Source organism: Bos mutus, chromosome 6 (genome assembly GCF_027580195.1).
Source record: "Bos mutus isolate GX-2022 chromosome 6, NWIPB_WYAK_1.1, whole genome shotgun sequence".
In the NCBI taxonomy this organism is placed as follows: Eukaryota; Metazoa; Chordata; class Mammalia; order Artiodactyla; family Bovidae; genus Bos; species Bos mutus.
The window spans coordinates 115,142,309-115,156,560 of record NC_091622.1 but is presented as its reverse complement, the minus strand read 5'-3'; the positions used below and the strand labels follow the sequence as shown (position 1 = coordinate 115,156,560).

General features: G+C 52.0%; 1 protein-coding gene across 4 annotated transcripts in view; it reads left to right on the top strand.

Moving 5' to 3' along the window:
- HTT (huntingtin) overlaps window positions 1–14,252 on the top strand; it is a 132,011-nt gene that overhangs the window by 68,049 nt on the left and 49,710 nt on the right. For all 4 annotated transcript variants that reach the window (XM_070372786.1, XM_070372785.1, XM_070372787.1 and 1 more), the window contains exons 25-33: window positions 32–183; window positions 1,009–1,211; window positions 1,994–2,120; window positions 3,918–4,045; window positions 5,627–5,737; window positions 11,133–11,210; window positions 11,541–11,764; window positions 13,389–13,467; window positions 13,546–13,707. In XM_070372786.1, coding sequence (XP_070228887.1) covers window positions 32–183; window positions 1,009–1,211; window positions 1,994–2,120; window positions 3,918–4,045; window positions 5,627–5,737; window positions 11,133–11,210; window positions 11,541–11,764; window positions 13,389–13,467; window positions 13,546–13,707 — 1,264 coding nt within the window. The remainder of the gene's footprint in view (window positions 1–31; window positions 184–1,008; window positions 1,212–1,993; window positions 2,121–3,917; window positions 4,046–5,626; window positions 5,738–11,132; window positions 11,211–11,540; window positions 11,765–13,388; window positions 13,468–13,545; window positions 13,708–14,252) is intronic.

Genomic DNA, 14,252 nt, shown 5'->3' with positions numbered 1-14,252 from the left:
GCATTGTTCTGTAATTTGATCCCGCTTCCAGAGTGCCCCCGCTGAGTGCCTCAGACGAGTCCAGGAAGAGCTGCACCGTGGGGATGGTCTCGATGATCCTGACCCTGCTGTCGTCTGCCTGGTTCCCGCTGGATCTCTCCGCCCACCAGGATGCTCTGATCTTAGCCGGGAACTTGCTGGCAGGTATCGGCCCTGAGTTGAAACACTTGGCTGTGGGTAAACTCACCTCTGATTTCATTTGCGCGGGCACTGTGTGCAGGCATTGTCTTGGGTGCCCGGGCAGTAAGGAGGCAGTGAGAGGGCTGCGTGCTCAAATGTAGGAGTTCATAAGGACACGTGTCAACGCGGCGGGGCGCGATGCTCCCCATGGGGGATTAGGACAGGGACAGGGTTTGTCGGCTGGCAGGAAAGGGCACAGCGCGCAGAGTGCTGCACGGGACGTGGAGCAAGCTGCGTGTGGCGTCGGAGCTGACAGTTTTGGATGCCACGTGAGTGACGATGAGGATGGAGAATGTGGCCGGCGAGCAGTCTGTCTCCAGTAGTGAGAACTTAGTCCGTTTGCTCTGGGAGGTCACTGGAGAGCTTCATGAAAGGGACTAACAATCGGGTCAGTATTTTAGAAAGACCACTTGGCTTATGCGAATACAGATTGGAGAAGTTAGGGAAACTCGTAGTTAAGGCAAGATGGAGAGAGTCTGAACAGGGTGATGGTTGTGGCTTGTGTTGAAGAAACCAATTAAAAGAGAGTAACGGAGACAGAATCCGCAGGTCTCGATCGCCAGGTGAACTTGAGTTGTCTAGGTCAGGAAGGGGACTGTCGTCCTGGGGGTATATGAGGGTGGGTTCATGGCAAGTGGGCACACAGGGAAATGTCAGGTTCCTGTGGAACCCAAGGCATCAGCTGACCCCAGGGGGTGTCCAGCAGACACCCCATGTGGACGGGTTTGAGTGACTTGGTCTTGCCCCCTGCCCTGGCGCTGGGGGGTGACATGTGTGCCCGTATCGCAGCCAGCGCCCCCAGGTCTCTGAGGAGCTCGTGGGCCTCTGAAGATGAGGCCAGCACGGCAGCCACCAAGCAGGAGGAGGCGTGGCCGGCCCTGGGTGACCGGACCCTGGTGCCCATGGTGGAGCAGCTCTTCTCCCACCTGCTGAAGGTCATCAACATCTGCGCACACGTCCTGGATGATGTGGCTCCGGGACCCGCAGTGAAGGTAACCCCTCACCTGGGCAGCTCTTCCCGCAGCTCGCGTGGCGCGGGGGCTCCCAGACACGCGGGTCTCCCCAGTGCAGCCGCCTGCTTCCGGGCTCTCTCTAGCCCCTCCCTGCTGCCTCGGAGTCCATTCTGATGGCAGCCCTTAAGCCCCCGTGTCCGCTTTGCAGGCAAGGCTCCAAGGTGTAAGGTGACTTCTTAGATCTTGAATTGGGCAAGCAGCGAGCCAAGGTGCCCGTGCCTCTGCCTCCCGCAGTGCGGGCTGGGGCTCTGCGTTCTCTCATGGGTGTGCACAGTGTGGACTTCATGAAGAGTCTGGGTTTGTTGCTGCCTAGCTCAGCTGCTTGTTGGCTGTGACCTTGAATAAGTCCCTTCATCATCGCTGAGCCTGTCTCATTTGAAATGGAGTTCGGAGCATTGCTCCCTACCCTGCTTCATGCCCTGGCCCCCGGAGGGTGTCCCAGTGCTCACTCTTGGAGGTGGCAGGCCTGGACTCCCAAAGCCTCCTGCAGCCCCTGTGGCCTGCTGAGGCCTCTCCGGCCTCTGGCGTTCACGGTGCTCCCATTAGGAAGTGCTGGGCCACCTCCCACCATGGATGATTGTCGTGTGGATTAAAGTAGACAGTGTGCGTACAGACTCTGAGCCCCACAGATGCAGATTCAAACAAAAGAAATGAATTCCATGGGTTGACTCTTTTCCACAGATGGGTGAAGCACACAATAGCCTAGTTCTCGGTTTTGTGTTGGTTACATTTCCTTCACAGTGTCTTGTGTTCTGTTTTAGGCAGCCCTGCCTTCTCTCACAAACCCGCCTTCTCTGAGCCCAATCCGACGGAAAGGGAAAGAGAAGGAGCCAGGAGAGCAGGCGTCTGTGCCTGTGAGTCCCAAGAAAGGCAGCGAGGCCAGTCCAGGTGTGAGGCCGGTCGGGGCGAGGGCCCGGGCTGGGAGGCGGGCAGGGTGGGGCGGGGCAGGGGCGGGGGCCGACTGTGTCACAGCGATTAGGACCCAACACTTCTGGTCAGGTCCGGGCTGATGGATGACGTGGAGTTTGGGGAGTAAAATGCATGGAACGAAACCACAGAAACGGTTTCCCCAGGTGTGGTTTCCGGTGTTAACTGCTAAGAGGACACAGAGCACACTTTGGCCTTGAGCACGTCTGAGTGTGGTGTTCTAATTATTCGGGGTCCCAGCCGTCTACAGGTGCCCGCCCTGTGCTCCCTGCGCCCTGCGCCTCCTCCCTTCTGCTCTTCTCGTTGATTTTCAGGAAGGGAGGCGATGTAGACGGCTGGGAACAGAGGTAGTGGGTGAGAATAATGAAGTAGGAAGTGGAAACCCTCCATTTGGAAAGGCCGCATAGGGAGGAGAGTGGGGATGAAACCATCTGAGTGAGCCAAACCTGAAGAATTCACAGATGCTAGCTGGGCAGCAGCAGCAGCAGCAGCAGCAGCGGGGTCTCAGGCCAGAGGGGCCAGAGTGCCCGTGGGCTCTGCCTGTGACAGGTGCCGTCTGTGCCCCTCACGGTGGGCATTGCGGGCAGGCGACTGGACTCCACCACACGTAGTCACATGCCACCTCACAGTGCTGGGGCCGCACGTGACTCTTCCATTCATTTTTGCTTATAAAGCGTTCATGTTGAGCATTTTATTATTGTTGGAAGTTTATTCCTTCTTTCAGCTACACTGCATGGCTTGTGGGATCTTAGTTCCCTGACTAGGGGTTGAACCTGGGTCCTTGGCAGTGAAAACACCGGGTCCTGAGCACTGGACCGACAGGGAGTTAGTTTCCTGTATAAAGCATTTGAAAAGATGCTGTTTTCTAAGGATTGCAGTTCCACTGGGGATTTAGCATCTAAAAAGCTTCAGAACTATGCAGATTTAGTCATCAGTATGTGACTGGTCATCTTTCTGATGATTGATAAACTAAGGACCCCAACCACCCATCTGTAAGGCCTTGTAGCATTTTGTGTTTAGTACCAGCTCAGTGATAGCGTGTGACCCGCGCGGTCATCCGTGCATGCTCACTGCACCCCTGTTGACTTGCTTACAGGGCTCGTGACCTCAGTCAGCTGGGGGCCATCCCCCTGGTGCCCCTGGGAGCCTTGTGCTCTGGGGGGTTTTCAGATTGACTGAAGGCCCTTGAGCCGGTTGTTCCTCTGAATTGCAGCCAGGCCAAAGCAGACACCTCCAGCATCACGCTTGTCTTCTCTTTCTCTTTTTATTTTACTGTATTATCTTTGGGAGGTGCTCAGAGTCTACTAATGTTTAGTAGTCAGTCTCTTACTACTTCTAATTAATCAAAAAGGCAGGAAAAGGTGGCATTTTATCCTCAGTTCAGTCGCTCAGTCGTGTCCGACTCTTTGCGACCCCATGAATCGCAGCACACCAGGCCTCCCTGTCCATCACCAACTCCCAGAGTTCACCAAGACTCGCGTCCTTCGAGTCAGTGATGCCATCCAGCCATCTCATCCTCCGTCGTCCCCTTCTCCTCCTGCCCCCAATCCCTCCCAGCGTCAGAGTCTTTTCCAATGAGTCAACTCTTCGTATGAGGTGGCCAAAGTACTGGAGTTTCAGCTTTAGCATCATTCCGTCCAAAGAAATTCCAGGGCTGATCTCCTTCTAGAATACTTTAAAAATAATTGTTACAGGGATCTCTTTTAAACTTGGCGAGTGTGTCCTTTTGATGTGAAAGTGTATCTTGTCTGTGTGAAGCCTCTCGGCCACCTGAAACCTCGGGGCCTGTCGCCACAAACAAGTCCTCGTCACTGGGAAGCTTCTGTCACCTGCCTTCTTACCTCAAACTGCACGACGTCCTGAAAGCCACTCACGCCAACTACAAGGTACTGCTTTTGTAAAAATACCCTTGCTCTCACACATTTCAGGGGACTGTCGACATATTTCCTACAATTGTAGCTTACAGACATGTATAAGTGAGAGGGCCTTAGGGATATGAGTTACGATTAGCTTTTTCGGCTTTGTTTATGATAGCTTCCATCATACAAAAGGTTAGGATTTTTACTGGGAAAGTGATGTCTTTATGATCTACTGGTGCTGGGTCTGGGCTTCCCAAGAGCACCCACGTTCAGAGATCGGCTGGACGGACTCCTAGGACTCAGCACGTGGTCGCGCTCACAGTGCGGACTCCTCACAGCGGGGTAGGGAGGACACACGGCCAGCCCGTGATGGGGAGGATGCAGGCGGAGTCTGGAGCAACCTCTGCCCCCATGAGGCCACGAGGACCACACCCCCACCACTCACTAGAGCAAGTGTGCGGCCATGCTAGGAGAGGAAAGCAGGTGTCCCGCCTGAACACGCGCATCCAGACAGGCCGGCACAGTGAGCCCCCGGCTCTCAGGAGGGCTGGTGTCCGTCCAGCGGACGGCTTCCCGGCCGAGCTCCCAGATCCCCGGGCCAGGCCTGCGGGCGGGTTTCTGGAAGGACAGCCATCTCCTCTCTTGACTCTTCTGCATGGGTATATTTCTCATTCTGAGAAAGAGATTTTTTCCTTTTTCAGCAGTGGTTAGATTTTACTTCACTGAGCAAATTGCTTTCTACTTAGTGTAGTGTCTTTGCGAGGGTTTTGCCGGTTTTTATTTTCAGTCTCTCCCTCTCACCTTTGTTCTTACATGTTCTATCCTTGGACCTGATCCTCCTCTCCATCTGTTAAATGGGGGAAATTGCTGCAAAATTGACTTAAGCTTGGCCCTTTAGGATCTTAACTTAATACCTCTTAGACTAATTTAATATCTTGCCATACCCAGACTAAAAGGCTGTGTCCGGATCTGATAATGGTTCTTCCAGGGGTCCTAATGTGTGTGGAAGAGCTGTGCTTGTGCTCAGTCGCTCAGTCATGTCTGATTGTGACCCAATGGACTGCAGCCTTCCAGGCTCCTTTGTCCATGGGGTTCTCCAGGCAAGAATGCTAGAGAGGGTTGCCACAACCTCCTCTAGGGGATCTTCCTGACCCAGGGATCGAACCTGGGTCTCCCTCATTGCAGGCGGATTCTTTACTACCTGAGCCACCAGGGACACCCTGGTGTGGAAAAGGACTTACATTCAATTTTTTTTTTTTTTTGCTGCTTATCAGGTACTGGTTACGATGGGCATTAAGCATTTTTTCTCATTATGATAGAAGGTTAGGAATTATTTCTTTCAATAGTGTCAAATGTAAGTTGGAAGATGCCTTTGAAAATCAGTTTTTATGTAGCTATCTGGAAGAGTAATTTCCTTTCCAAGGCGTTTCCCCAGTGCTACAAGCAAACAAATAGAAGCCACCCCCACCCCACCCCCACCCCCACCAAGATGAGCCTTGGGCTGCCTGGTGGAGCACAGCTGCCAGCGCAGACCGTGGTTCTGTCTCAGGTGCCCGGGAGGCTGCCGCCCCAGCGATGCCTGTTCTCGTCTCCCTCCTCATCCCCCAGGTCACCTTGGATCTTCAGAGCAGCAGCGAGAAGTTTGGGGGTTTCCTGCGCTCTGCCTTGGACGTTTTGTCTCAGATTCTGGAGCTGGCGACGCTGCAGGACATCGGGAAGGTTTGTGTTTCCTGTCTTCTTATTGAGCTGTGGCTGCCACGCCTGAAATGCATCTCTGGGCCAGGTGCCTTGGAGTGGGAGCCCACCATGCTGGCACGTTTGGGAAGCAGGGAGCAGGTTCTTCAGTCTGGGCACCTGAGTCTGATTTTCATCTTAGCCTCGCGTTGAGGGGAGTTCAGTTTGTATTCTCTTTTCACAGTTGAATTAGAAAATTACTGGGTTTAAAACTGTTGAATCTTTTGCCTTCTCTGACCTGCTGCATGTTGAAAAGTCCAAGCAGTCACAGTGAGGGCTTGTTCGGTGGCGCTTTAGGAAGGAGCAGAGCTGTGCTTGAGGCTTGTGGACTTTGGTGCTGAGCCTAGTGACTAACCTCTGCCCGCCACCCTCCTGTCGTGGGGACCTGGTCAAGCAGACGGGATAGTTAAGGGGCCGTGCAGTGACTGCCCCTGTTGTGTCCACATCCAGATGTGACAGTCAGCACCTTGCCCACTTGCTCTGGTGTGTGTGGACCCACCTGTCTGGCTGGGGCATCGTGGTGTCTAATGAACTCCACAGTGAGTTTCCGAAAGCCCACGCTGAACATGGGCTACCGTGCAGTTCGCCGTGCTCGTTCTCCCCGTCTTTCTCTCAACGTGCGTGAAGCTTACCTGGTCTCAGTCATTGTACACATTGTCTTCTGTTTCTTGTCTCTTGTACTTTTCCCACATGTCAACTCAGAAGGGGGTGGAGGAGTGCTCAGTCCAGGGCTAAGTCTTCCGCCCGAGGCAAGGGCTCTCTGGCTCAGCCCGGGGCTGCGAACCCACAGGGAGAGGGGTCACTGTCCGGGCCTGTGTGAGCTCTGAGCGCTGCTCCCTCTGCCCGCCTCCTCCCCGCCCAGCGTTGCGGGGCCTCCTCAGGTCCTCTCTGGGAGGCCACTCTTCTTTGGAACCCTCACTGAGTCCGTTTCCCGGACTCCCAGCTCCTTCTCGACTCGGGGCTCCTGGTCTCTGCTCCGTCCCTCGTCCTCATGCCCCTCCTGGGAGCTCTCCGAGGGGCATAGTGAGCAGGGCAGCCGTTCGGCTGACCAGCTTGTTTCCCATCTCTCAGGGACTCCTGTCCTCTGGTGCCTGGTGATCACGGTCTTGGAGCTGTGGTTTCATGTATTGTCTGGCTTTTTTGGTGGTTTGGCTGTGGGATAAATGTAGTCCCTCCTACCCCTTACTGGCTGGGAATGGGGTGTCCCTGTTATCCTGTGATTTTATGTTCTTGCCTGGGACTTGTTTCCTTGTTACCCTGGACTCGCAGAGCCAACAGCACCAGCCTCTTCTCAACCTGTTCTCAGTTTCTTAGCCATGCTGCGTGGGGCCACCCAAGGCGACAGGTCACGGTGGAGAGTTCTGACAAAACGTGATCCGCTGGAGAAGCGAATGGCAAACTACTTCAGCATTCTTGCCTTGAGAACCCACGAGCAGTATGAAGAGGTAAAAAGATAGGACACTGAAGGATGAACTCCCTAGGTCAGTAGGGAGTTCAATATGCTGCTGGAGATCAGTGGAAAAATAACTCCAGAAAGAATGAAGAGATGGAGCCAAAGCGAAAACAGCACCTGGTAGTGGATGTGACTGGTGATGGAAGTAAAGTCCAATGTGGTAAAGAGCAGTATTGCATAGGAACCTGGAATGTTAGGTCCATGAATCAAGGTAAATTTCAAGTAGTCCAACAGGAGATGGCAAGAGTGAACGTCAACATTTTAGGAATCAGTGAACTAAAATGGACTTGAATGGTGAATTTAATTCAAATGACCATTATATCTACTACTGTGGGCAGGAATCCCTTAGAAGAAGTGCAGTAGCTCTCACAGTCAACTAACGAGTCTGAGATGCAGTACTTGGGTGCAGTCTCCAAAGTGACAGAATGATCTCTGTTCGTTTCCAAGGCAAGCCATTCAATATCACAGTAATGCAAATCTATGCCCAAACCAGTAATGCTGAAGAAGCTGAACGATTCAATGAAAACCTACAAGACCTCCAAGAATTAACACCCAAAAAAGATGTCCTTTTCATCATAGGGGCCTGGAATGCGAAAGTAGGAAGTCAAGGGATATCTGGAGTAACAGGCAAGTTTGGCCCCGGAGTACAAAACGAAGTAAGGCAAAGGCTAACAGTTTTGCCAAGAGAATGCACTGGTCATAGCGAACACCCTCTTACAAAAACACGAGAGAAGACTCTACAAATGGACATCACCAGATAGTCAGTGCCGAAATCAGATTGATTATATTCTTTGCAGCCAAAGATGGAGAAGCCCTATACAGTTAGCAAAAACAAGATCAGGAGCTGAATGTGGCTCAGATCATAAACTCCTTATTGCCAAATTCAGACTTAAATTGAAGAAAGTAGGGAAAACCATTAGCCTATTCAGATATGACGTAAATCAAATCTCTTACGATTATACAGTGAATATGACAAATAGATTCATTCAAGGGATTAGATCTGATAGACAGAGTGCCTGAAGAACTATAGACCGAAGTTCGTGACATTTTACAGGAGGCAGTGACCAAGACCATCCCCAAGAAAAAGAAATGCAAAAAGGCAAAATGGTTGTCTGAGGAGGCCTTACAAATAGCTGAGAAAAAGAGAAGCGAAAGGCAAAGGAGAAAAGGAAAGATATAAGCATCTGAATGCAGAGTTCCAAAGAATAGCAAGGAGAGATAAGAAAGCCTTCCTCAGTGATCAGTTCAAAGAAATAGAGGAAAACAACAGAATGGGAAAGACAAACGATCTCTTCAAGAAAATTAGAGATACCAAGGGAATATTTCATGCAAAGAAGGACACAATAAAGGACAGAAGTGGTATGGACCTAACAGAAGCAGAAGATATTAAGAAGAGGTGGCAAGAATATACAGAGGAACTATACAAAAAAGATCTTTATGACCCAGATAACCACGATAGTGTGATCACTCACCTAAACCAGACATCCTGGAATGCAAAGTCAAGTGGGCCTTAGGAAGCATCACTATGAACAAAGCTAGTAGAGGTGATGGAATTCTAGTGGAGCTATTTCAGATCCTAAAAGATGATGCTGTGAAAGTGCTGCACTCATGCCAGCAAATATGGAAAACTCAGCAGTAGCCACTGGACTGATAAAGGTCAGTTTTCATTCCAATCCCAAAGAAGGGCAATGCCAAAGAATGTTCAGACTACCTCACAATTGCACTCATTTCACACGCTAGCAAAGTAATGCTCAAAATTCTCCAAGCCAGTCTTCAACCTGTGAACTTCCTGATGTTCAAACTGGATTTAGAAAAGACAGAGGAACCAGAGATCAAATTGCCAACATCCGTTGGATCATCAAAAAAGCAAGAGAGTTCCAGAAAAGCATCTATTTCTGCTTTATTGGTTACACCAAAGCCTTTGACTGTGTAGATCACAAGAAAATTCTTCTGTGGAAAATTCTTCAACAGATGGGAATACCAGACCACCTTACCTGCCTCCTGAGAGACCTGTATGCATGTCAAGAAGCAACAGTTAGAACCAGAGAGGGAAAAGTGGTTCCAAATTGGGAAAGGAGTACCTCAAGGCTGTATATTGTCACCCTGCTTATTTAACTTCCATGCAGAGTACATCATGAGAAACGCTGGGCTGGATGAAGCACAAGCTGGAATCAAGATTGCCGGGAGAAATATCAATAACCTCAGATATGCAGATGACACCACCCTTACGGCAGAAAGTGAAGAAGAACTAAAGAGCCTCTTGATGAGAGTGAAAGAGGAGAGTGAAAAAGTTGGCTTAAAGCTCAACATTCAGAAAACTAAGATCATGGCATTGGTCCCATCACTTCATGGGAAATAGATGGGGAAACAGTGGCTGACTTTATTTTCTTGGGCTCCAGAATCACTGCAGATAGTGACTGCAGCCATGAAATTAAAAGACACTCCTTGGAAGAAAAGCTGTGACCAACCTAGACAGCATATTAAAAAGCAGAGACATTACTTTGTCAACAAAGGTCCGTCTAGTCAAAGCTATGGTTTTTCCAGTAGTCATGTATGGATGTGAGAGTTGAGCTATAAAGAAAGCTGAGCGCCAAAGAATTGATGTTTTTGAACTGTGGTGTTGGAGAAAACTCTTGAGAGTCCCTTGGACAGCAAGGAGATCCAACCAGTCCATCCTAAAGGAAATCAGTCCTGAATATTCATTGGGAGGACTGATGCTAAAGCTGAAACTCTAATACTTTGGCCACCTAATGCAAAGAACTGACTCATTGGAAAAGACCCTGATGATGGGAAAGATTGAAGGCAGGAGGAGAAGAGGACGCAGAGGATGAGATGTTTGGATGGCATCACCAACTCGGACATGAGTTTGAGCAAGCTCTGGGAGAAGGACAGGGAAGCCTGGCTTGTTGCAGTCTGTGGAGTTGCAAAGAGTCCAACATAACTGAGAGACTGAGCTGAACTGAACTTAGTTTCTGGATTTCCCTGGTGGCTCAGGTGGTGGTGTCGGCTTGCGGCGCAGGAGACCTGGGAATGCACAGAAAGCATTCCAGGTGTATTTGTTAAGAGACAGGATTATTAGATAGCTTGTGATATGAAAGACTCTGGTTGAATTCTTCCAGTTAACACTTCTTAGTTACCTGCTATGAGCGGTGGCGTGGAACAAACTCAACCCTGCAGAGTATACATACAGCCTTGGACATCTGGTCCAGGGGAGTTAATCGGAATATTCAGCATACATGGGCCTGAGTATATGAAGTGAACAGAAGTCTGTCACTGTTTAGTGCAGGAAGTTGCATCAAACGAATGAAGCGAGTGGCCTTCTCCCTGTAGTTGATGTGCCGCGAGCAGTGGCTGGAGGCCACGTGGCTGTGAGGAGGGGCTGCCGCTGGCAGTCGTGGACCGGCTCTCGTCCCCAGGGCGCCTTGTCTGTCGAGAGCTCGCGTACGAGGCTGGGAAGCACCTGTGAGGGCAGGCGTTTGAAGGCAGTCGTGGTGGTCATCTTTGCAGGCTGTCAAGACACATCCAGGACTTTTTGTGGCAAATCACACCTGACGTAATATGTGTTGCATTCAGCTGACCGTCTGCAGGTACCCCTGAGATGCAGCTCCCCTGTGGACTCTGACCTCCTGCTCTGAGAACGGGGCTGGACGCAGAGGGCGCGGCAGATCCTAGATGTCCTGTGTCTGGACGAGTGAGCCAACGAAGGCATGAATGTAGAAGCGCGTGAAAGGAAGGCCGAGAGCCTGGGTTTCAGTGCTTCATACTGTCTCTGGCTGTGATAAGTGAGAGCCTGCTCTGAGTGTCCTCTGGTGTTGATGGATGTTCCCAGTTTAAATGGAAGCACTCCTGTGTGCTGTCCGTGTGGGACTGCGGCAGCGAGTGGTCTGTGACTCACTTCCTTTAATGCCTCACACTTCTCCTTTCCAGTGTGTTGAAGAGATTCTGGGATACCTGAAGTCTTGCTTCAGTCGAGAGCCAATGATGGCGACCGTGTGTGTTCAGCAGGTAAGCAAGGAGCTCCCGGGAAGTCCTTCTCCCTGCACGTCGCTGGCGCGCAGCCTGGCGCTCAGGAGGTGTTGCATGCGGCAGCTGCACCAGCCCGCCTCTGCTCGCTCGTTCTCGGGCCAGGAGGCTGCTTGTCCCCTGCGCCCCTGGAGGAGGGGCTCGCCCTTGGGGACAGGCTCCCATCCCCCTCCTGCTGTCCGAGCGCCCCTCCCACGTCCGTACGGCCGGAAGTCTTGCTCGCGCATCCAGTTCGTTTCAGGTGGACTCAGTGCGTATGTGGGGAATTCCACGTTAATTCGACTGTCAGTGACTTCAATTCTTCTGCTCCAGTTGCTGAAGACTCTGTTTGGAACAAACCTGGCCTCCCAGTTGGACGGCCTGTCTTCGCACGCCAGCAAGTCGCAGGGCCGTGCGCAGCGCCTCGGCTCCTCCAGCGCGCGGCCCGGCTTGTACCACTACTGCTTCATGGCACCATACACCCTCTTCACCCAGGCCTTAGCGGACGCCAGCCTGCGGAACGCGGCGCAGGCAGAGCAGGACCAGGACACCGCAGGGTAACCTTCTGAGTGCCCCCTGTGTTCTCCAGAGCTCTCTGCGGTGCTGAAGGCAGGGCCCCCCCTTCAGAGAAGCGTGTAGCCCAGTGAGAGACAAGGGCCTGGGGTGTTCCCATCTCGGCGGGTGGGGCTGGGCTGCGGGACAGGAGAGCTGACGAATCAGCAGACCGGGAAGGGGGTGCGTGTGTCTGACACTGAGGGCACGTCGCTGCAGGGTCAGGTCCTGTGTGTTGCTGGCGCCCAGGGGGCCGCTCGGGTGGTGCAGCTGTGCTGGTGTACAGAGGACTGGTGGGTGGTGTGTCCCAACTTCATGGATAAAGATCTCTTTCCACTTAATTTATGGCTGTGTTGCACTTCCCCAGTGGCTCAGGTGGGAAATCATCTGCCTGCAGTGTGGTTTGATCCCTGGGTTGGGAAGATCCCTGGGTTGGGAAGATCCCCCGGAGAAGGCAATGCAACCCACTCCAGTACTCTTGCCTAGAAAATTCCATAGAGGGAGAGCTGGTGGGCTACAGTCCATGGGGTCACAAAGAGTTGGACGTGACTGAGCGACTTCACTTTCTTTTTTGCTTTCTTTCTTTTTTTAGGATGTCTGGAATTGCAGTAGTTGTTTCTTAAATTACTGTTAATTGTTAATGCATATTTGAGTTACTATGTAGTAGCAGTAGAACTCCTGGGTTTTTGTTACGTAGATTTAGAGTATTTTAGGAAAATGTCCATGTTTTGGGCTTTAATTGGTGATATACAGACTTTTTCTAAGTCTCAGGACTGCTATTGGTGCTAAGTCGGTTCAGTCGTGTTCGACTTTGTGTGACCCCATAGATGGCAGCCCACCAGGCTCTCCCCCGTCCCTGGGATTCTCCAGGCAAGAACACTGGAGTGGGTTGCCATTTCCTTCTCTAGTGCGTGAAAGTGAAAAGTGAAAGTGAAGTCACTCAGTCGTGTCCTACTCTTCACGACCCCATGGACTGCAGCCCACCAGGCTCCTCCGGGATTTTCCAGGCAAGAGTACCAGAGTGGGTTGCCATTGCCTTCTCCGACTAGGGCTCTTTAAATTTTTGTCTAATATGGGAAATAAGTAAAACAAGCAAATGTCTGATCATTGTCATTTAATATTACATTTCTTGAAAAGGGTATTTGCTGTAAAAGTTTAAAGAAATCAAGCTATGCCTTCTGAGTCTCCGAGCCTTTTCCGAGCCTGGCGCCTCCAGCCCCTGCCCCCGGGGCTGCGTGACTGTCTGGCAGCAGTAGCGCTCTGGCCCAGGTCACCTGCTGCGGGTGACGAGCCATGGTGGTCCGCCCACCACAAACTCAGTCCTGTCTGATGGCATGCTCAGTCGCTCGGTCGTGTCCAACTCTGCGACTCCATGGACTATAGCCCACCAGGCCCCTCTGTCCGTGAGATTTTCCAGACAAAAATACTGGAGCGGGTTGCCATTTCCTTGCCTGACTAATCTTCATTAAAAGAAGAGCTTGATGCCACTACACCTAGTGGCTGTTGAAGTCCTTTTGACCCTGAAATGTTCTGATTCTGTGAGTTGGAGTTAGCTTGACCTGGGTCTAGCTGGGGACACAGGAGAGTATGTAAGGGTGTTCTTTGCTTGCCCTCTTTCCTACCTGGCAGGTGGTTTGACGTCCTCCAGAAAGTGTCGACCCAGCTAAAGACAAACCTCACCAGCGTCACAAAGAACCGAGCAGACAAGGTAACTGGGAGCTCCTCAGGTTGCGGCTGGAAGCGGCTGCCGCTGAAGACTCACTCGCGTGCTCTTTCTCCTTCGCAGAATGCTATTCACAATCACATTCGCTTGTTCGAGCCTCTTGTTATAAAGGCTTTGAAGCAGTACACGACCACCACCTCCGTGCAGCTGCAGAAGCAGGTGCTGGACCTGCTGGCGCAGCTGGTGCAGCTGCGGGTCAACTACTGCCTCCTGGACTCAGACCAGGTGTGACACTGCGCCTCTGCTCTGCCGTACCTGTTCACGATGTAGTGAAGGTTACCTGGGAAAGACGCTGGAATCTGCCGTCAGGAAGTGTGCCTTTCCTTCCCGCATTGGCTGCTGCCTCTCCTCTGTCTCACCCACGGTCGGGCGCGGAGGCCTGGCCTGCGGAGCCTCGGCAAGCTCGGTGCCCTCAGCTGGGCTCTCCAGCCTTCATGCTCCTGCAGTGGTTCCTCCCATCTACCCACCTGCCCCCACCCCAAGAGTAATTTGAATTTACGGTTTGGGGGGACATCTGTGCAGAATCCAGAGTGTGGTTTTAAACAGCTTATGAGGAACGGTTGCCAGTTTCAAGCTGTCACCTGTTGCAAAGGCGTGTGGTCTGTCGGGCAGCGGCTGGCCCCTGCACCCCAGCTGTCTGAGCCGTCCCGAGGGTCCTCACTCGCTTCCACTCCGTGGGCCCTCACCCCCGCACCCTGCTCTGGCGTGTGCGACTGTGGAAAGGCAGATCCCTTCATGACGTGAATTCTCTGAAAGCAGGAGTCAGGCCA